The sequence below is a fragment of the Zootoca vivipara genome, chromosome 13 (genome assembly GCF_965207765.1).
Source record: "Zootoca vivipara chromosome 13, rZooViv2.hap1.1, whole genome shotgun sequence".
Lineage (NCBI taxonomy): Eukaryota > Metazoa > Chordata > Lepidosauria > Squamata > Lacertidae > Zootoca > Zootoca vivipara.
The window spans coordinates 14545850-14569235 of NC_142596.1; the positions used below are offsets into that span (position 1 = coordinate 14545850).

Genomic DNA, 23386 nt, shown 5'->3' on the forward strand with positions numbered 1-23386 from the left:
CATATATTACTCAATGGAGTTTTCCCATTGTGGGTTGGTAAGCTGTCATACAAAAGGGGGTCAGCAACTAGAGGACATCAGTTCAAAACTGCCCCTTGAGAATTGGGGTTGGTTTTTTTTGCACAATCTTTTTTATTCAGTTTTACGCTACACATTTAAATTCAAACATTAGACATCACCATCCGCATTTGGGATTCCCTGAACCCTTAGACTCCCCTCCACCCTTCCATGGTTTCCATTTTCAATCTTTTTCAATTGCATCACATATTTTCCTCTATTTTGTTCTAAAATGACCCACAGTACATTACAAACGTTACTCAAATCCTGCCAAAGTTTTTAGTTGATTACAGTGTCAACAGATATCATTTTCCTCCTGGTATTTTCAGGCCAGGAAACACTGAATCTGCAGGACTTCTTTCTTTTTGATGCACAAAAACCTTTGCTAGGATGAAAAGTTGTCAGCTGTCCTCAGCCTTTTTTAGTTTCAGAAGAAGGAATAGCACCAACAAATGTTGCAACGACAGATGCTGTCAAGGAAACCATGTTCTTCTTTCTTTTGGAAAAACACCACAAACCAACAGCCAGCAATAAGTTATACTTGAAACTCGTGGGATCTGTTTTGCGAAATGGTAATTTATGGAACAAATATTTTACACATGTTACATCGTTGCTGAGTTAGACGTATCTACTTTATAGAACAAGGATATCCTGAAATGTGGGGACATTGTCCCAATGATTGGGCAATCTCGAAAAGGGTTGAATAGGTCAAGGTGGTCCGGAGGTTAATTCAATTGCTCCAGGACCATTTTTGATTTTCAGCGACCACTAGGCCTGTCTACACAGGGATAATGGAGATGTTCATTCAGTACTCAATAAGCCACATGGCGGGAACTCATATGCAGGCCATGGAGATTTTAGTGCTAAAAGGAATGTACATGTAAAACAAGAATACAGGAACTCCTATGAAAGGGGAAAAGAACCTCAGGCCCTCTATAGCCCAGCATCCTGTTCTCACAGTGACCAACCAGATACTGATAAGCAACCCACAGGCGGGATCTGAGTGGAACAGGACTCTCTCGCCTTGTGATTCCCAGTACAGTCATACCTCGTTTTAAGTACGCCTCGGTTTGAGTATTTTCAGTTTAAGTACTCCGCGGACCTGTCTGGAATGGATTAATCCACTTTCCATTACTTTCAATGGGAAAGTTCGCTTCAGGTTAAGTGCACTTCAGGTTAATTACGGACTTCCAGAACCAATTACACTCATACTTCGGGTTAAGTACACTTCAGGTGGAGTATTCCGCGGACCTGTCTGGAACAGATTAATCCACTTTCCATTACAGTGGTACCTCGGTTTAAGTACACAATTGGTTCCGGAAGTCTGTACTTAACCTGAAGCGTACTTAACCTGAAGCGAACTTTCCCATTGAAAGTAATGGAAAGTGGATTAATCCGTTCCAGACGGGTTCACGGAATACTCAACCTGAAGCATACTTAACCCGAAGTATGAGTGTAATTGGTTCTGGAAATCCGTACTTAACCTGAAGCGTACTTAACCTGAAGCGAACTTTCCCATCGAAAGTAATGGAAAGTGGATTAATCTGTTCCAGACGGGTCCGCAGAGTACTTAAACTGAAAGTACTCAAACCGAAGTGTACTTAAACTGAGGTATGACTGTACTTTCAATGGGAAAGTTTGCCTCAGGTTAAGTACGCTTCAGGTTAAGTACAGACTTCCAGAACCAATTGTGTACTTAAACCAAGGTACCACTACAACTGGCATTCGGAAGCATACTGCCTAGAACTGTGGAGGCAGAGTTGTAAAACAACTTCACCATCACCCCTAAAATATCTGTTAAACAAAGAATGTAATGGCATTTAAAATTCTATTTAGTTATTTATTTGAATTTATATACCGCCCTATACTCGCAGGTCTCAGGGTGGTTCACAGAAAAGATCACAATATATAAAATCAAAATAAGAATAACCCAATAACATGCCCCCCCAAGCTACATTTTAAAAAAAAGTATAGGATGTCAATCAGGTCAACCAAAGGCCTGGTTTAAAGGAAAGTTTTTGCCTGGTGCCTAAAGGTATAAAATGAAGGCGCCAGGCGAATTTCCCTGGGGAGAGCATTCCACAGATGGGGAGCCACTGCAGAGAAGGCCCCGTTCTCGTGTTGCCACCCTCTGGACCTCTCAAGGAGGCGGCACATGAAGAAGGGCCTCAGAAGATGATCTCGGGGTCTGGGTAGGTTCATATGGAAAGAGGCGGTCCTTGAGGTATTGTGGTCCTGAGCCATTTAAGGCTTTATAGGTCAAAACCAGCACTTTGAATTGGGCCCAGAAACTAATTGGTAGCCAGTGCAGTCGGACCAGGATCGGTGTACTATGCACAAACCATCTTGCTCCGGTGATCAACCTGCCAGCTGAATTCTGCACTAGCTGAAGTTTCCTAACCATCTTCAGAGGCAGCCCTACGTATAATGCATTGCAGTAATCTAACCTTGAAGTTACCAGAGCATAGACAACAGTAGTTAGGCTATCCCTGTCCAGGTAGGGGCGCAGTTGGGTCACCGGCCGAAGCTGATAGAAGCCACCTGAGCCTCGAGCGACAACAAATGATCCAGGAATACCCCTAAGCTGCGAACCTGCTCCTTCAGGGGAAGTGTAACCCCATTAAGAGCAGGGGACCTCCCAGCCACCTGGTCTAGAGAACTACCCACTAGATTCTAGATACAAACATGCAATCACTTTCAAATCAATTTTGGTAACTTTCTACCATTATATAAAAAACGATTCTTGCTTCTTTTACAAACACCACCAACCACAGCTTTGGGCGCGTTATAGTTTCAGTTGGTTGCTACATATTGAATTATAAATGTCCTCTGTTAGGGGTACGTATGTCTTTTCTTTGTCATTCAGGAAATACAGGGTGTCTTTGATAGAGGCTGGGTCAAATCCTTCTTGGGCTAACTGCACCTTCCGGTGTTTGAATGTTCCTGTGACCTCAATGGCATCCTGCAACAACAAGGGGAAAGGCAAAATTACAGTGCAATCCTGTGCATGTTTACTCAAATGTAAGGCGCAGTATTCAGAGGGGCTTACTCTCAGGTAAATATAATTGTGGCCTTAATATTATCAGTTGGGCAATAGCTTTACTGGAATCAACAAACATGCCAAAAATAATGACAAGTGTCTGAGCTCTCGAGAGCTCTGTATCAGGCAAGATGTTACACAAAATATGAGGAAATGGGAAAAATGACAAGTACAAAGTTTGCCAAAAAAAATTAAAAGAAGGAAGTGTAAAAATTAATCTGGCTGGTGTAGCTATGAAGTCAGCTTTTAGGCTCCGCTCCAAGGTGTAGGTTAAAGTTGAATTCATCTCTGTTGGGTTTCAAGTTACACACCTAGGATTCTGAGACTAAGGACAGAATCGCAGTGTACATTCAAAGCACATATTTAAAGCACATTGCTTGCCACAGAGAATCCTGGGAATTGTAGTTCCCCCCTCGCAGAGCTACAATTCACAGTATCCTTAATAAACTATGCCCCCAAAAAAGCACTCTCTCCTGCTGTGGCTTCCAGGATTCAGAGTCAGACAGCCTCTGACTGTGGACATACAACACATCCATCAGGGCTAGTTGCCACTGATAGCTTTATCCGTCATGAATTTAGAACCATACAATGGTAGAGTTTGATGGGACCATGAGGGTCATCGAGTCCCAACCCCCTGCCAGGCAGGAATCTTTTTGCCCAACATGGGGCTCAAACCCACGACCCTGAGATTAAGAGTCTCAGGCTCTACTGACTGAGCTGCTCTTTTAAAGCCATCGAAGCTGGTGGCCATCACCGCCCCTTGTGGGAGCAATTTCAAATGCACTGTGTTAAAAAGTATGTTCTTTTGCCCGTCCTCTTCCAACATTTAGAATTCTAGTGTCATGATGCACAGGGAGAAAAACATTTCTCTGTCCTTTTTCTCCATTTCATGCATCATTATACCCTTCTATCATGTTGACTCTTGCTTGCCTTTCCTCTGAAAAAAATGCTGAATGCCGCAATCATTCTTCTTACAGGAGCGATAGAATCAGAGATGCGCAGATTCCTACCGTATTGTAACTTCCACGAATACTGGAACCTGTTCCATTGGGAAAATGGTACTTAGTAAGGCAGACTTACCTGGATCCTAACAAAACGAGGCCTTGCATAAGCAGGCAGGTAGTCTACAACGTGTTTGTAGAGTCGTTCCCCATCAAATTCACAGCCGTCTGTTAAGCGTACGGATGCCATCCCTATCCTGCCCTCGTGACCTGCAAGGCAATCATTATAGTTGCTTTTGTTTCCTTTTTCTTTTAAAATCTTTATTGCATTTTTAAAATCACAAAGAAAGCATAAATTAAACATTACATCCAAATATTCAAAAATCAAAAGGGAAAATTCAAAAAAGGAAAAATATAAAAATAAAAGGGGGGAAAAGAAGAAAAAGAAATAAAAAAGGTAAACAATAAAAAACAAAAAAATAATTACAGTAGTCAAGTACACTAAATTGTTCAAAGGGTACAAACAGTAATTTGAATATGCTATACACCAGGTCTCAGAAAGAAATACATTTGTAATCCTTATTTTCTTTCTTTACAGTCACTTTCTTTCTGTTCTGGAAAAACTAGCTTGAATCCCTGCTATATTAGTTGACTTCCCTCTATCTCTTTGTGGTGTCAACACTTCTCTTAAGTAACAAATATTCTGTATTCATTTATTAAAATCGTTTTCCCATTATATCTGTTGCTTGTGTTTCTAAACAGCATCACAACATGTTCCTGATACAGCTTACTAAAAGATTTTTCAAACAGTATAAAAACAACAACAGGCTGTCTTGAAAACTTGTCAAGTAGTCAATGTATAGTCTCCACCCCCATCATTCAGCCCAGACGTTGAGGTCCAACTCCGAGGGCCTTCTGGAGGTTCCCTCCCTGCAAGAAGTGAGGTTACAGGGAACCAGGCAGAGGGCCTTCTCGGTGGTGGCACCTGCCCTGTGAAACGCCCTCCCATCAGATGCCAAGGAAATAAACAACTATCTGACTTTTAGAAGACACCAGAAGGTGGCCCTGTTTAGGGAAGTTTTTAATGTTTTGATGTTTTATCGTGCTTTTAATATTCTGTTGGGAGCTGCCCAGAATGGCTGGGGAAACCCAGCCAGTTGGGCGGGGTATAAATAATATATTATTATTATTATTATTATTATTATTATTATTATTATTATTATTACTTTACCCTCAGACCTTTTCCGTGCAAATCCAAATGAGTTGGAGAAGAAGACCACAGCTGCCTGAAGTCTACCGCTGCCCTACATCAAGAACATGAACTAAAAACAGCCAAATTATGAGGCCGATCTCTCCAGGTAGGGAAGTTCTTTGGATACCTGGAGGTTCCAGTTGAATCATGGCTGTTCGAAACTATAGTCACGCTGTGTGTGTGGGATGAGAGAGCTTCCTTGTACACGTAGGTGAAAGGACTACCATTTTTTAAGCCAAAACGTAAGGAGAAGGGGCTGGAATAGTCTTGATGGAACCAGCCTCCTTCCAGAGCTTCTAAGGTCTATGACCTTGAATTTTATTGACATAGGAGCCCCTAGCCAGGGCTGTGAGAACATGGTTGCATACTTTCTTATGAGCTAATCTGTGCCTTTTGTCACTTGGAAAGGAACACCTGGCATTGAATACTGTTTACTCAAAGGATTTGTGGTTTCGGATAGAATATTTGGCACTCACAACTCAATCTGCCAGATCAGCTCAAGTCCTTATGAGAGATTCTGTCACTGTGAACCTACGTCAGGTAGCAAATATATAGGATCTATCTAAAAGGGGTAAAAAGGTTTAGCCTAGGGATAATAAATGAATAAAAAGTGAAGGGTTACCAAGACTTGCTACTGTTCCCCTTGCTGCAAGACCAGTTTGCAATTAGGCATTTCAGTCTTCTCTTTGGTTTTTAGGCCCACGGGGAGCTGAGCTATGTTTCCTCCATCTGCTGTAACATAATCTGAGAAGAGGATAAGGAACTCTGGACTATTATTCAGTTCTCTTGTTGGCAAAATCTTTCCCATGGCAATTAGGTGTTTACCTCTTCAACAGAGGTAGGTGAAAACAAATGAAAGCAGCTTTAAGCACACTTGGTAATAAAGCTCTAAATGTGGTGGCAGAAATGGAGCACCCAGCAAAAGACTCCTATTGTTTGCTATTTCCCCTTTTTTAATTTTAAAAAAGACGTTTACTGAAAACACAGCACATTTAATCACATAATCACATTTAATTCTTCTGATTGTTGTGCTTTATAATGGTTTGTTTTAGTGTTTTTAATGTTTGATGTTTTAATGTTTTTAATGTTTAATGTTTTATTGTGTTTTTAATATTCTGTTGGCAGCCGCCCAGAATGGCTGGGGAAACCCAGCCAGATGGGCAGGATATTATTATTATTAATTTTAATTTTGTATTCATTGCATTCATTTCTATATTTAATTGGGGGTGTTTTAAAGCCCCAATGGAATTGTTACTGTGTATTTTAATTTGTATTGATCTTATGATTTGTAATTACAATTTTATTGATTTTATAATAGTAAACTGGTTAGATGCCATTTTGGCATATAAAGGGTATAAAAATACATTTTTAATAAAAAATGCGCATAATTGTATAAATAGAACTTGTCACAGACCAGTCTTTTCTTTTTTTAAAGAAAAGGGGGGGAAAGCATATAGTAAATTAAGGCTGCAGTCCTTTGCACTTAGTCCTATAGAACTTAAAGGTAAAGGTAAAGGTACCCCTGACCATTAGGTCCAGTCGCAGACGGCTCTGGGGTTACGGTGCTCATCTCGCTCTATACGCTGTCAGCAAACAGTTTCCGGGTCATGTGGCCAGCATGACTAAGCCGCTTCTGGCAAACCAGAGCAGTGCACGGAAACACTGTTTACCTTCCCGTTGGACTTGCAGTATTCCAGCACTTTGACATGCTTTTGAACTGCTAGGTTAGCAGGAGCTGGGACCGAGCAATGGGAGCTCACCCTGTCGCGAGGATTCGAACCACTGACCTTCTGATCGGCGAGCCCTAGGCTCTGTGGTTTAGACCACAGCGCCACCCGCGTCCCCCTATAGAACTTAGTGTGGCTTTATGTTTGAGTAGACATGTATACAGTGGTACCTTGGTTTACAAACTTAATCTACTCTGGAAGTCCGTTCTTAAACCAAAGCGTTCTTAAACCAAGGCGTGCTTTCCCATAGCAGCGGGGGACTCAATTTACAAATGGAACACACTCAACAGGAAGCGGAACATGTTCTGCTTCCAAGGCAAAGTTCACAAACCAAAACACCTACTTCCGGGTTTGCAGTGTTCTCAATCCAAGTTGATCATAAAGTAAGCTGTTCTTAAACCAAGGTTCCACTGTAAGTTAATATTTCGGTTCATACAAAATACCGGTATCCACTTCTATCACTGATTTCCCAATATTTAAAAACTTTAAGAATTCATCCTAATTCAACCTTCCTTCTCTGCAGCTCAAAAAGTGTTTACAAATGCTGAAAAACAATATTTTGGTTTTGTCTAAAAAGATAACAACTCCCTTCTCTGCTGCTACCTTTTTTTTATGTTGATACATTACTCTGCAATCATGGTTACAATAAAATTCAAATGTGTTATAAGGAAAATACAGAAGGTGGAACAGAGATCTTCTGATCACCTAGGATGGGTGTTGAGGGAGTGTAGCAGCCACAATGATGGAAAGAAGGTCATTTTTTTCTCTCTTTTCAAGAAGCCACAAAACTATCATCTTTGACACCACAGCATTCATACCATACCTGGAACAGGCACGCCATATACATTTGCCTCCTGAATAAAGTTGATCAGTCCCAGAATATCTGCAACTTCAGTTGTAGCAACATTTTCTCCTTTCCATCTGTGATGGGGGGGATGGGGACAGCAGGGGAGAAGATCCCATTAAAGCAAACAAACTCAGAACAAGTAACATTGCAAAATAATGGACACTTGTGCCACTTTTCCTTTGCAGAGATGTAGCCATACAAATTACCGTAAGTAACTAGCCTGCAAGTAATAAGATAGGCATCTTATTAACACCAGGGTGACCATTGGGCCCTGTGCATGGGTGGGGCCAGTTCAGAGCCTGAGACCTCTGGAAGATGCCCCAAACTGCACTTCTGACTAGCGACCACATAGGGCATCCGTGCAAATGTTTTCCCAGTTTCAGCTTTCATGGCTCCAGCCCTAACACAATACTATGGAACCCCCTCTTCAAGGCCATTTCATATTGCCATTTCAGCAAGTCTGTTATGTGGACTCACTTGGAATAAGTTCACACATTCATTTGCTGACTGCTGGCCTCACCTAAGTGATGACTTGCATGTTACTGCTATCCACTTCTGACATACATTAATACTTTTCATTGTAAGCAGGGCCGGCTCTAGGAGTAGGCTGGGTGGCGCGGGGCTGGCAGGGGGGCGCCTGCACGCTGTGTTCACCCACCAGGGCGGGGGCGCCGGAGCGATCTCCGCACCACGGCGCCCGGGCGCCCAACATGCTTGAGACAGCCCTGATTGTAAGCTCACATATTCAGCAAGAGGTCAACAAGAGAGAAGGGGGTGTCCCCAAACTGCACTGCATAGTGACCATAGCTGCCAAGTTATCCCTTTTTTTCAGGGATTTTCCCTTATGCTGAATAGGCTTCCTCGCGAGAAAAGGGAAAACTTGGCAGCTATGATAGTGACATGATCACCCAAAATTCTCTGCTGCACATCATCTTTCTGAGGAGCTGCATACATTAAGAACCCACAATTACTTTCAGCTTTTAAAGGTGATAAATATATATTATAAGCCAACAAACCGGAATGTGTCTCCAACTCGGTCATGGAAATAAATGAAGTTGTTACGGTCAATCATTAAAAGATCACCGCTGTTGAAATATAGATCCCCTTTCTGGAACACATCTTTTAGCTTTTTCTTTTCAGTCTGGCTCTTGGCTCCCACATATCCACTAAATGGTGCAAACTGTGTTATTTTACAAACTAACAGTCCCACTTCACCTATAAGGAACACACACAAAAACAAGCAAGAATAAAAAGGCAGCCCCATACTGGGAAGTTTTTAAGGTCTGGCGTTTCACTCTGCTTTGTTATATTCTGTTGGAAGCCGCCCAGAGTGGCTGGGGCAACCCAGTCAGATGGTCTGGGTACAATCTATGTATCGCTCTATCTATTATTACATATGTGAGTTGCTTTAAAAAAAAATATTGCTGAAGCAAATTAATGAGATAAAATAAAACAGACAAAACCAATCAAAACCCTCAAATTTTAAATAATGTATCATACAAAATACCCAAAATGCTCATCTAATAATGTAATAATGACAAGTCCTAGCCACCCAGATGAACACCACCGTAGAGGAAGGCTAGCTTAGTTACAAAATATTTGAGTGAATATAAAGGTCTTAGCCTGTTAGCGACGGTGTCAGGCATGTTTCCCTGGGGATAACATTTCACAGATGGAATTGTTTCATTCATGAGCAGGGAATTTGTGGCCTTCCAGATGTTGAGCAGCTAGACTGCAATTCCCATCAGCTGCAGTGAGCATGGCCAGTGTTCAGGGATGATGGGAGCTGCAGTCCAGCAACCTTTAAAAGGCCTATCGTTCTCTGTACCTGGTTTCTTTAGGTTAGTTGCACTTCAAAATGATGTGCAAACAAGGCCTACATTATCATAAACTAAAACGGCAGCTCAAAGCAACAGCAGGATTGAATTTTATCGGCAAATAAATAAGTGAAACATATGTACCTTTAGGAACTTTTATACAGTAGCCATCTTCATTTCGGAAAGGTTCATCTTTCTCTACATCATATTTAATCAGGTCATAGCGCATTATTTTCTAATGAAAACGATGGTAATGATAATGATTATTATTATTAATTGAATTTATATACCGCCCTATACCCGGAGGTCTCATATACATTGCATTTTTCTACATACAGGCCCCAATATTGTTAATATATATATAAAAAAGAGAACATTTTAAGCATCATATACATGCATGGAAGTGCCATGGACTTGTTCAGCTGACGCACTTGGAAGCAGCGACGGCTGCTGCGCTACTTTGAACATCAGCTGTTAGAGGCGAAGCAGCTCAACAAAGCTCACTGCCCTTCCAACTTGCGAGGAGACCATCCCTGGAGCTTGGAGAGGTCCTCTTTGGGATCTGAGGTAGGTCTCCTTGCGAGTCACTAGGACTCTCCAGGGTGCTCCCTGTTTTATGTGATTTCACGTAAACCCCCACCTACATTAATATAGAGGTTCAGATCATGATGGGTGGATTCTGTTAGTGTGAGTTTCTGACGACATTGTTGTATCTTCAAAATTAAACAAGCTTTGTCAATATTTTTATATATACATAATCAACCTGAAGTATCATGCCTAATCTTGGTAAACAGGGACCACTGGAACACATTTTCACTTACCTTATGCAAATAATTTAATCTTCCCACAGCTCCGATTTTCCCAGTATAGTTCACAAAGCCTACATTGCCTTCCGTGGCTGCGTAAAACTCAAAAATGCGTATGTTTCCAAACCTCCGGATGAATTCCTTCCAAACGTCAGCCCTTAAGCCATTACCCAGGGCAATTCTTACCCTATGGTTGCGATCATTGTCTTTCTGGAAACAAAAGGAAGAAATCACAATTCCAGAAGGGCATTCACAGTGTTTGGCAGATAATGAGCTAGCCAGAAAATATTGCAGCATTTTATACATGCGGAAAGCAATTCACACTCGCCAGCAGAAGTTGGAGGCCTCTATGAGAAGCATAGGGAGCTGCCTTATAAATGATCGTAATTATAATGATGATGATGATAATAACAATAATTTATTTATACCTCGCCCATCTGGCTGAGTTTCCCCAGGCACACTGGGTGGCTCCCAACAGAATACAGTGGTGCCTTGACTTACGAATTTAATCCGTTCCGAAGGCACCTTCGTAGGTCGAAAAATTCGTAAGTCGAAAAGCGCCATTGGAAACGTGATTTCCCATAGGAATGCATTGGAAACGGAAAAATTCGTAAGTCGAAGCAACCCTATCTAAAAATTCGTAAGTCAAAAAATCCCTATCTAAAACTGCCACGGTTTCCGTTCGGATGTCGAGACTTTCGTAAGCGTGCGGCCATTTGCCCCATTCGTAAGTCGAAAAATTCAGTTGTCAAGTCGTTCGTAAGTCGAGGTACCACTGTATTAAAAACACGATGAAACATCAAATGTTAAAAACTTCCCTAAAAGGGGCTGCATTCTGATGTCTTCTAAAAGTCAGGTACTGTAGTTGTTCATCTCCTTGACATCTGAAGGGAGGGCGGGCACCACCACCGAGAAGGCCCTCTGCCTGGTTCCCTGTAACCTCACTTCTCGCAGTGAGAGAACTGCCAGAAGGCCCTTGGAGCTGGACCTCAATGTCCGGGTTGAACGATGGGAGTGGAGATGTTCCTTCAGGTATACAGGGCCGAGGCCGTTTCGGGTTTTAAAGGTCAACACCAACACTTTGAATTGTGCTCGGAAACGTACATCAAAAGTCAGAATTGTCTTATCAAAGCCAATGGACCCAGGGGCAAAAGTGGGCAGAGAAACCAATGCAAATCTTTACTGGGGAGCTGCTTTATACTGAGAGCACAGGTCCATCTACTTCAGTGCTGTCTACACTGATTGGGAGGTGCAGCCCAGGGTTTCAGGCAGACTTCTCTCCCAGCCCTAACCTGGAGATGCTAGGGATTGAACTTGGGACCTTCTGTACATAGCTGCCAAGTTTTCCCTTTTCTCGCGAGGAAGCCTATTCAGCATAAGGGAAAATCCCTTTAAAAAAGGGATAACTTGGCAGCTATGCTTCTGTATGCAAGACAGTTGCCCTACCACTGAGCTATGGCATCCTGTTGTACAACAGACAAGTTTCCACACACACCCCTCTCTTTCCTCCACCCAGATGATGATGATGATGAATATACTACCCTGTACCCAGGGTATCTCTGGGCAGTTCACAGAATAAAATCAAGATATAAAACCACCAAATACATAATAAAATTAAAAACGACAACCCAGTAACCCCCCCAAAGACATATTTTAAAAGGACATAGTGTGTAAATCAAATCAACCAAAAGCCTGGTTAAAAAGGAACATTTTTTCCTGGCGCCTAAAGGTGTCTAATGAAGGCGCCAGGCGAACTTCCCTGGGGAGAGCATTCCACAGATGGGGAGCCACTGCAAAGAAGGCCCCGTTTTCGTGTTGCCACCCTTCTGACCTCTCAAGGGGGAGGCACACGAAGGAGGGCCTCAGAAGATGATCTCAGAGTCCAGGTAGATTCATATGGAAAGAGGCGGTCCTTGAGGTATTGCGGTCCTAAGCCGTTTAAGGCTTTATAGGTCAAAACCAGCACTTTAAAACAGATAAGCAAGAGTCATGATTCAGAGTTCAAGGGCACTCCAGCCATGATGGCTAAGCTCTGCCTCCATGGTTGAAGGCAGTGATGCTTCTGAATGACAGCTGCCGGAAGCCACAGGAGGGGAGAGGGTTCTTGTGCTCGAATCCTGCTGGAGAGTTTCCCCACACAAATCTAGTTGGCTACCATGAGAACAGGATGCTGAACCAAATGGTCCTTGGCCTGATCCAGCAGGCTCTTCTTATCCCAGGCATAGGCAAACTCGGCCCTCCAGATGTTTTGGAACTACAACTCCCACCATTCCCTAGATAACAGGACCAGTGGTCAGGGATGATGGGAGTTGTAGTCTCAAAACATCTGGAGGGCCGAGTTTGCCTATGCCTGTTCTATCCACATAGCTAGCTTTGGTGCTTCCACGTATTCCCCTCCCCCCTTGCTTTTTTGACCATGGGAGTCCTGAGATTTATTTTTCCGCTTCAAAAAGCTTCTCTAGGGGCGAGCTATTATTAACCCGCCATCCGTCCCTCTGTTTTCCATTCATCCCTTTCCACCTGAGTAAAGTAGATGATGTAAAACCAAGGCAGCAAAGGTTAGATCTGAGATATGATCAAATCCAAAAGAAACCGTACCACAAAAATAATGCACTTTTTAAAAAGCCTGGTTATGAGCTATTTACAATGTACTGATCATAGCTGCCAAGTTTTCCCTTTTCTCGCGAGGAAGCCTATTCAGCATAAGGGAATTTCCCTTTAAAAAAGGGAGAACTTGGCAGCTATGGTACTGGTACTTGTTTATTTTCCCCCTGTTAACATTTCAAATATATGTCACTCTGAAAGGATTGTGATTTTGTCTCGGTTAATAAAATTCCTTTAAAGATAAAATAAAAAATAATGCACCTGTAACAGGGAGAGTGGAACACGAGAAAACGCTGCTACTGAGTGCAGCCGAACTTATGACGGAGCCTTCTCAGTAGTGGCCCTGCATTTAGGGAATGCCTTGCCTGGTGAAGTGTATCTGATCCCCTCATTATTAACATTTAGGCACCACATTCCAACATTCCTGTTTCACCTTTGTATTCACTGGCTAAATGATAATATTTCTGGCAATTCTGAAATCATCAGTTGTGAGGGTACGTGATTGTCATCGTCGTCATTGTTTAAACAAAAATGTTTTGAAATTGTATTGTTTTAACAGTTTGCTTCCCTGGGCTCCTTTGGATGGAAACACAAGATAACAATCGAAATAATAACTTTTTGTTGCCTAACATTGTGATCTGCTCATTGTTTTAAGCTGAGTGCTGGTTATTCGTTGTTTTATACCTGCTATTTTATATAATGAACTGTTGTTTTATATGAATTATGTACCCTAGCCTGAGATCAATAGGTATAGAGGTGGCTATAAATATATTAAAACTTAGTAGTTTCAAACCTTTGTTTGCAGACGACAGGATATTTGCAGGATTACAGCTAATTCCCCCTGTTGATTACTATTATTAATTCAATTTATTAGCTGGAGTTGTTGTTTTTTGGCCAAGGCAACTCAAAGCAGATTATCATATTCTAAGCAAAATACACGTACTGTACATTAAAACCAGAATTTTTTAAAAAACTACATTAAAACACCCTACCCACGCAGAAAGGCCATAGATCATTAAAAGCCAAAGGCATGATGAAAAAAAGAACATTTTTGCCTGGCTCCTAAAGATATGTAATGGTGATGTCAGCCTCCCCACTTTTTCACCGTTTTTAAATGCCAGCTGTCCTTACTTCTGCTCTTGGAAGCCAGCTGCAGAACAGGAAGGGAATCAGTGCTAAAAATGATATTCAGAAACACTTACAGGAAAGTATATGTGGACACGGAAGGCGGAAGGGTAAAATATGGCCTGCTCAAAACTGCCCTTTGTAAATGCTTTCCCAGTCATCCCACCTGGAGACAAATTCAGGGCTTGCAACAGCAGGTTTGTTTCTTAACAAGTAGTTCTTCCCTGATAAATTTCCACCTAATAGATCCAGCTATGGTGGTACCAGGATAAACTGTTCTGCTTCGTATGGGGAAAGTGCATGCATGAAGACTTTTAAAGGTATTTATGTAAAAAACAAAACACAGTTCTTGCTCTTCCTGTTTCCGTCACGGAAATTAAGCTCCACGGTTCCCCTTGACCAGGTTTAATGATCAGGTATAGATCTGCACTGCTAAAGAGTTTTATAACACCCGCAGGAAAAGCAATTCACTGAAATCCACTTTGTTTTGTATTACACCCTCATTATCACAAATAAACATCTGTGGGCTTTATTCCCAGCTTTGAAGTGATTTCCTTGGATCATGTAACTGAGCATGCCAACTTTGACAACAGTCTGTGCTGCTGCTCAGAGCTTTGTTAAATTCTTAAAATGGCTGGCATAAAAGTCAGCTGGTTTTTGTAATTCCTCGCTGGAGTGGTTTCTGTTGGTGGAAATGTGCAGGGGGTTCTTCCAGACACAACTGGAAAAAAAACCTTGCTCAACCACTATATTCACACTGCAAAATATATTAAAGGTAAAGGGACCCCTGACCATTAGGTCCAGTCATGACCGACTCTGGGGTTGCGCGCTCATCTCGCATTATTGGCCGAGGGAGCCGGCGTATAGCTTCCAGGTCATGTGGCCAGCATGACAAAGCCGCTTCTGGCAAACCAGAGCAGCACATGGAAACGCCATTTACCTTCCCGCTGTAGTGGTTCCTATTTATCTACTTGCATTTTGATGTGCTTTCGAACTGCTAGGTTGGCAGGAGCTGGGACCAAGCAACGGGAGCTCACCCCGTCACAGGGATTCGAACCGCCGACCTTCTGGTCAGCAAGCCCTAGGCTCAGTGGTTTAACCACAGCGCCACCTGGGTCCCAAAATATATTAACCGCAAGCAAATACAGGAACCTGTCTTACTATAGAGATAGGTAGAGGAACTCAGTTTTCAGTTAGCACCTGCTAGTTAAGCCCCCCACAACCCCACCCACCCCACTTTAGCTCTCTTTCCTTTTGGAACAGATCCCTTAACAGATCCCTTCCAGCAAGATTCATGTGTCTTTATACCTAGAGTCACATGGCACTAGGGCTTGCTTCCTGAACCAGGCTCTAAAGACTGCTCCCTTGATATCCCAAAGGATTACTGGAGCCATTTATTTCTGTTTGGTTTGCAGCCAAATAGACTGAGGCAGGTGTAAACTTCCCACTATTCAGTTTAATTGCGTATTAACTGGAAATCCTGGTGTTCAATTAGCTACGCCCCTAAGGAAGATTAAATAAATAAAGTGTTCAGCTCGTGTTTTAAGCTCATGCATATCTCTGCCTATTGAGCCGGATGTTGATTGCAACCAAATGCAGCCATTTAAGTCACAAATTTTCTTGCTTAAATAGTGCGTACAAAGCTCAAATCTAATACAGTCATACCTTGGTACTCAAACGCTTTGGTACTCAAACAACTTGGAACCCAAACACTGCAAATCCAGAAGTAAGTGTTCTGGTTTGTGAACTTTATTTGGAAGTCGAGTGTGGTCCGTTTTGAGTGTTACACTTCCATTTGGAGTGTTACATTGAGGTCCGTCTGTTTTTGCTATTTATTTTGCATTTTTGCAGTTCTTTTTGTTTTGTTTTTGTGACTGTGTAGAACCCACTTCAGCTACTGATTGATGATTGTGTGACTGCAGTACATTGTTTATTGCTTTCATTTTATGGATCAATGGTAGTAAAATTCATGTTAAATTGCTGTTTTAGGGGTTGTTTTTAAAACTGTGGAACAGATTAATCCATTTTGCGGTATTGTTGGGAAGGTACAGGGGAGTCCCCTACAGGGCCGTCTTAAGCACCCCTGGCGCCGTGGTGCGACGGATCCCTCCGGTGCCCCACCCCCCCGCCCAGTTTCCCAGCGCGGTGGGTGGGCGAGCGCAGCATGGCTGCCACAGGTGCTGCTGTGCAGCAGGCGGGCAGGCACAACGTGGTTGCCGTGGGCGCAGCTGTGCGGCGGACCGGTGGACTGGCCGGCGAGCAGGCGGGCGCAGCTTGCGGCGCCCCCCTGGCGGGCTGGCGCTGTGGTGCCCTGCGCCACCCAGCCTGGCCGTAGGGCCGGCCCTGGTCCCCTATGCCCAGAGATTTTGTCATTGTGCCCTGGGAGTGGTTGAGTCAACTGAACATATTCTTTTGATCTGCCCATTCTATGCAGATCTTAGACAAAAACTTATAGCTCCACTCCTATGCCAACCTAGCCCTCTAGCCAGAGAAAGAAAGGTTTTGTTTTTGCTGAACAAGTTTACTGGAACAACAGCCTCCTTGGTGGCCAAATTTCTTTTTCTGGCCCTTAAGTGTCATAAGGTTAAAATTGACAGCATTGATATAGGTCTAAATGTATAGCCTATTTCTTATTGTCAGTTTAAGTTTTAAGTTCCTTTAGATGTTTGATGTTTTAATTTTTGTATGGATAAATGTTTATTTCTGACTGGCGGTCGAATAAAGTCCGATTGATTGATTGATTGATTGATTGATCCATTTTGCATTACTTTCTATGGGAAAGCGTGCCTTGGTTTTGGAACGCTTTGGTTTTGGAACAGACTTCCGGATCGGATTAAGTTTGAGAACCAAGGTACCGCTGTACTGTTCTACAACTGGCAGGCAACATGTAACAGAGGGAAAGATCTTGTCCATGGTATACCTATGGGGGTTCACCTCCCTCACAGAGTTTATAGATCCCTACCCACCATTTGACGTATTTATTTAATAAATTTGTATGCTGCATTAGAAGAATAGTCTATTTTCTTTCAAAAACTGATTCTGTCCACCTAAGCACTGCTTGTCCATGGTGTCACAGAGGTGCTTGAAGGGGTGCTGTTTACAGAGTCAAGCTCAGCAATGCAATTGTGTATTCAGAGCTGCAGAGGTTTCAAGCACCCGAAAGACAACCCAGATACAGAAGACAATGTGGTCCGCCATAATCTATAGACTCCACCTCCTGCCACTTGTGATGGACAACGCAGAGCGGGGTTGCTGGAGGAAGAGCAGAGCTGCTTCAATTGGCATCGCACCAGCAAGTATTCTCATGCAGAACATTCCTGGTGGATTCTAGTTCCTCCCACAGTGCAAAGGGCAGCTGAGAAACTAAAAAATTAAATTTCTTAGAACGGTTTAAATTTCTTACGTGCAAAGTGCTCTCCACGTCGCAGAACACCAAGTCCACGGCACCTTAATTTACCTCCAGCTTGCATAACTTATGATCCAAGCCAACTGCAGCCAACTAGCAATGCACTGTAGCCCGACAAACCTTCTGTTTTTGTAGCTACAGGCAAGAAGTGAGACGGAAGGTTTCTGAAGCTTCTGATGTGCTGTCATGTATAGCCGGTGGAGCAGGAGGGAAAATCTCATGTCCAGGGACTTGAATGCATCCCTCCCTGCCTCTCTGTCTGGCCGTTGGGACTCTGCCCAGGTCACAACCCACATTGGCCCTGCTTCACTCCCTCCTGAAGTGCTTTTGCCTGGCTAGAATATGCCCATGACCTCTGAAATGTCTCTTGTTGTCTGGATGGAGTAGGAGGGGGGGAATGCATGAGAGTGTGTGGCAACCAGCCTACCAAAGGGAAAATTTGCTTCCAATGCTTTGCCCACTTATTATATAATAATAATAATTCCATTTATACCCCGCTCATCTGTCTGGGTTGCCCAAGCCACTCTGGGCAGCTTCCAGGACATAAAAACATAATCAAACATCAAACATTAATAGTGACCATCTGATCCAATATAAAAGTCACAACAATGTCAAAATAAACAACTTATATCAGACAAAGCAACATTCAACAATCCATCAGAATCTAATAGTAAACAGTAAAGTTGGTATGTGGCCTTTGGGAGGTTTTCCAGAAGGGAATTTGGACCTTGGCGTGAAAAGCATTCCCTCGCCCCCGGCTTAGAGAGTCACAAGTTGTGAAAGAGCGGCTTTAATCTAGAACGGCTGTGGATCCAACAGATGAACTTGGTCCAAGTCTACCTTTAGAATTAATTTCGCCATCTAAGAAACAGGCCCCTTTCGAGTTCATGTGAAGGTACAGGTTTGTGTGTTGTTGTTTTTACAGAAGCCACAAGTGCTAACAAACCATTTATATAATACTATAAATAAATAAATAAATAAATAAGGCATTGAATTAAGAATTAAGTTCTAACAATATCTGTAGAAACGCTCTCTCTCTCTCTCTCTCTCTCTCTCTCTCTGTCTGTCTCTCACACACACACACAGATGTCAGAGGAATAAATTACCTGGGGCACATTGCATAAATAACGAAGCACCTCTCCGATGTACTGTATGACAGTTACGTTGTATTTTCTGCAGTCATCCCAAAACTGCGTAGCTGAAAATTTTGAACGTAATGCGAGAGTGGCACCTACAAGCAAACGAGACGGTGGAATTAGATATTAACACACACACACACCCTATTGAAGGATTTACCGTATTTTTCCATGTATAACACACACCCCGTTTATAAGGCGCCCCCTATTTTGGGGGCTGCAACTAATCACCCAGCCCCACAATGCACTGCCTGTGTATAAGATGAGCCCTGTTTTTAAACATTATTTTTGAGTAAAAAAAAACCCTAGTCTTATACACAGAAAAGTATGGAATATATCATCTTCTGATGCTGCTTTGGGAAAATTGCAACCAATCCTGAAGCACTGCACATTCCTATGGTATCTGAGATCCCATTACGCTTTGTACAGGACAGAGTGGTAGAATTCTGGACAGCACCAATTCAGAATACAGACCCAGATGTCTGAACGCTCCCCTGTGTAAAAGTGTTGTGTGTAGTAATGCAGAACCATTGAGCAGTTGTTGTTGTTTAGTCTAATAATAATAATAATAATAATAATAATAATAATAATAATTTGTTATTTATACCCCGCCCATCTGGCTGGGTTTCCCCAGCCACTCTGGGTGGCTTCCAACAGAAAAATAAAACACAATAATCTATTAAACATTAAAAGCCTCCCTGAACAGAGCTGCCTTCAGATGTCTTCTAAAAGTCTGGTAGTTGTTTTCCTTTTTGACATCTGTTGGGAGGGCGTTCCACAGGGCAGGCGCCACCACCGAGAAGGCCCTCTGCCTAGTTCCCTGCAACTTGGCTTCTCACAACAAGGGAACCACCAGAAGGCCCTCGGTGCTGGACCTCAGTGTCCAGGCAGAACGATGGGGGTGGAGACACTCCTTCAGGTATACTGGACCGAGGCCATTTAGGGCTTTAAAGGTCAACACCAACACTTTGAATTGTGCTCGGAAACGTACTGGGAGCCAATGTAGATCTTTCAAGACCGGTGTTATGTGGTCTTGGCGGCCGCTCCCAGTCCCCAGTCTAGCTGCTGCATTCTGGATTAGTTGTAGTCTTAGTCGTGTTCGACTTAGATTAGTTTTGGTCGTTTAGATTAGTCTTAGTCGTGTTCGACTCCGTGACCCCATGAACCAGAGCATGCCTTGCAAACTCTCACTTTCTTCTCAAAGCTTCTCCTTTTTTTATGTCCATTGAGTTTTCTTGCAAAATACTGGAGTGGTTTGCCAGTCCCTTCTCCAGGTGGATCACATTTAGTCTAAACTCTCCGCTATGACCTGCCCGTCTTGGGTGGCCCTGCACGGCATAGCTCATATCTTCTTGGAGTTCTTCAAGCCCCTTCGCCACGACAAGGCGGTGATCCATGAAGGCAGTGATCCATTGAGCAGACACTTTGCTAAAAACTCATTCCACCATCTTGAGCCTGTGCGATGGGTAATCATAGACACACCCACATAGTCCCTCCCTGGAAATTGGGTTTATAGATCAACTCCTCAGGTCTACTGCACCCTCCTGAAATTCTCAGAACCCTGTGAAGCGGCAGTGCATGGAAAAGGTAGAAACAACTGGCGTATGGCGTGGTCAAAGCTAACACAATCAAGGTTTTAAAAGGACAACTCACTAAATCAGGGATGGGGGACCTGTGGTCCTCTGGATGTTGTTAAGACTCCCATCTCTCACCAGTGCTAGCCAGCACTACCAAGGAGCAGGAGTGATGGGAACTGAACTCCTAACAATATCCGGCAAGGCAAGAAGTTCCCACGCCTGCAGCAAATTCTAATTTGTTTCCACTCAGTTCAAACGGCATTGTCCCTTATTGAGCACCATCAAAACGTATTTCTGTCTGTTTTCACCCATGATTACTTCTCCAAGAGCCTCCAAGGGCATGTGGTGTGGGAGCTGTTTCCTTGCGGCAAGACCCCTGGCACCTTCAGGGAAATGTATATGAAGGAACATTGGAGATGCAAGGGCCAACAAATGCTGATTCTACACTCCTGAACTGAAATAATGGGCTAATGCTGCCAATTTCTTCAAAAGTCCAATACAATACAAGCAGCACGCAAGGGCACAAGATTCAATCAAGTTTCAATCAAGTATTATTAGTACAAAAAGAAAACCATAAGAGAACCATATACAAGTGCTGACACAGAAGCCAAAACCAAACGTCGAGCAGATAGCATATACAAATAAATACCGAAAGGCAAACCAGTCTTTATGGTCTTTGAGGCTATTTAGCGGTCAGCAAAGTGGCAGCAGGTCGAACGAAGTGTCAATGATAGACAGGCTGCCGGCGTTTTTCACCTGTTTCGCCCATATGACGGGCTTCTTCAGTAGTTTCTCCTTCTGCTTTCTGTTATGTTTAATACATTCAAATTCGTATGAAACCACTTATCTTGGCTTAGGCCACAATGCTCAAGTTCTTATTTCGAAAGGTTCTCTCATGCGGCTTTGATAGATTTACATATTCAATTTTTTTATATTCAGAGTTTTCTTAGTTTGAGCATGTATTGACTAAGCTCCTGGCTTAGTTCTACACTCCTGGCTTAGTTCGGTGGCTAGAAGCCAAGTAAGCATGCTACAGTGGAATCTCATTCCAAAACAAAGTCAAGTTATTAATCCAACTAAGCCCCCTTTACCTTGCAGGATGCAGCCGTGTACCCCAATTAAAAGGGCAGCGCTGTGATAGAGCGGCAGAGCGGTATAGATAACATCTGCGGAAGTAACACCGCTGGCAATAATCAGACCACAGGCTAATAATGTGCGTTCATGGGTGACCAACGCAGCTTTCGGGAGACCTGTGTGAAGAGAAAAGTTGTTTTGTTTTTCATTAGATGGGAAACAAGTACAGTCGTACCTTGGATCACAAACGCCTTGCGAGTCGCACATTTTGACTCCTGAACGCCGCAAACCCGGAAGTGAGTGTTCTTTGGAACTTGAACGTCCAGCGGGGCTTATGTGGCTTCCGATTGGCTGCAGGAGCTTCCTGCAGCCAATTGGAAGCCGCGCCTTGGTTTCCGAACGTTTTGGAAGTCGAATGGACTTCTGGAACGGATTCCGTTCAACTTTCAAGGGCAATGACATCTATGAACCTACTATAATGATTTCCAAACCTCTAATAACCAGAGAAGGCTTTATATGCCAATTCACCTCCTACACTTTATCCTCATTATTAAAAGCTCCGTGCATGTAAAAAACAAACAAAAAAACTTTCATGTTAGGGAGAAGGCTAAGTTAGGACACATTTGCAACATACATTTAAAGCACCATAATGTCATTTTAAACAGTTGTGGCTGCCCCCAAATAATTCTGGGAGCTGTAGTTTGTTAAGGGTGCCACAAGTCGTTAGGCAGCACCTGAAATAAGAATAAAAATGGGGTCTCTTCAAGGGGTTCAGCTTCTTAAGGAAGACTGGACCTTCGGCGAGAGTGTACCTTTTAAGGCTCAAACCGGTCAGGAAATTAACAGAGACCAGACCAGGATATACACAAGCAAAGTGGCTATAAGCCTGATCTTTATTAAAGCTATTGCGACAGGGTGCTCCCCACACACACACAGGAGGGGGAGGAGGGACCCAGGAAAAAGGTGTGCAAGCCATGGGCGTACCCAGCGCGGGGCAGGGGGGCAGCTGCCCCCCCTAGAAGCAGGGCCGGCACAGCCGTGGGCAGAGGCGGAGGCAGAGCACAGCCCGGCGGAGCGCGAGTTCAGCGTTCCTGCCCACCGCACCGCACCCTCCCTCCAGTCCACGTCGCGCCCTCCGGCAAGGCCAAGTGCGGCGGGGAACCAGAGAGCGCGACGGGAAGCTGGAGGGCGCAGCGCGGTGGGCGGGAACGCTGAACTCGTGCTCCGCTGGGCTGTGCTCCGCCTCCGCCTCTGCCCACCAGCCCCGCTGGCAGCGCCGCTCTTGCCCACGGCTGTGCGCTCTGCCGGGGTCCTGGCCATAGTGCACCAAGGGCAGCCCGGCGGGCCAGAGCGAGTGCCCTGGCTGCGTGCTGTCAGCGGAGCCCCGGCGCCTCCGACTGCAAAAAGTTTCGCGGCGCCTAGGTGAGACCGGAGTCAGTTTCACCTGGGCTCCGTAGCCCCGCCCATGTTCCCACTTTGTGTTGTGGCGCCTCCCCCCATGCCTTGGCCCCGCCCCTTCCCCCCAGTTTTGATCCTGGGTATGCCCCTGGTGCAAGCCCTTATATAGACATTTTAAATTGCCCACCCTAGAGTCCAAGACCACCCCCAGAAACATCATACATACATCACACAAGGGGTGGACTACAACAAAAATCTGAGTGCTTGTTTTTCTCTCTTGTCTGCTAGGTTGGTTGGTTGGTTGGATTACCTGGGCATCCTGACCACTTTTTTGTTACTCAATTCCTGAATCCAGGTCACCGGTCACAGGCTCTCACCCTATTCATATCTTAAATGTGTCCTTAAGACAGGATTTGTGAAAGAGACAATAGGGAGATTTCCCATTTCCTTTGACCTTGCAGAGAAATATTTGAGGTCATTTTGGGAGGGAGAAAATGGTTTCAGAACTTTTCTGTGGGTTTCAGACATGTGGTTTACATATTTGTACGTGTTTGTTTGTTTGCTTGCTTGGTACATTTA

At 43.7% G+C, this 23386-nt stretch overlaps 1 protein-coding gene across 1 annotated transcript in view; it reads right to left on the minus strand.

Moving 5' to 3' along the window:
- Positions 1-613: 613 nt before the first annotated feature.
- SLC27A2 (solute carrier family 27 member 2) overlaps positions 614-23386 on the minus strand; it is a 31524-nt gene continuing 8751 nt past the window's right edge. The window contains exons 3-10 of the mRNA XM_035131926.3: positions 21427-21585; positions 18729-18853; positions 10503-10697; positions 9826-9916; positions 8881-9079; positions 7841-7938; positions 4178-4308; positions 614-3019 (exon numbers count right to left, since the gene is read on the minus strand). Of these exons, the coding sequence (XP_034987817.1) occupies positions 2843-3019; positions 4178-4308; positions 7841-7938; positions 8881-9079; positions 9826-9916; positions 10503-10697; positions 18729-18853; positions 21427-21585 (1175 nt within the window). The 3' untranslated portion in view covers positions 614-2842. The remainder of the gene's footprint in view (positions 3020-4177; positions 4309-7840; positions 7939-8880; positions 9080-9825; positions 9917-10502; positions 10698-18728; positions 18854-21426; positions 21586-23386) is intronic.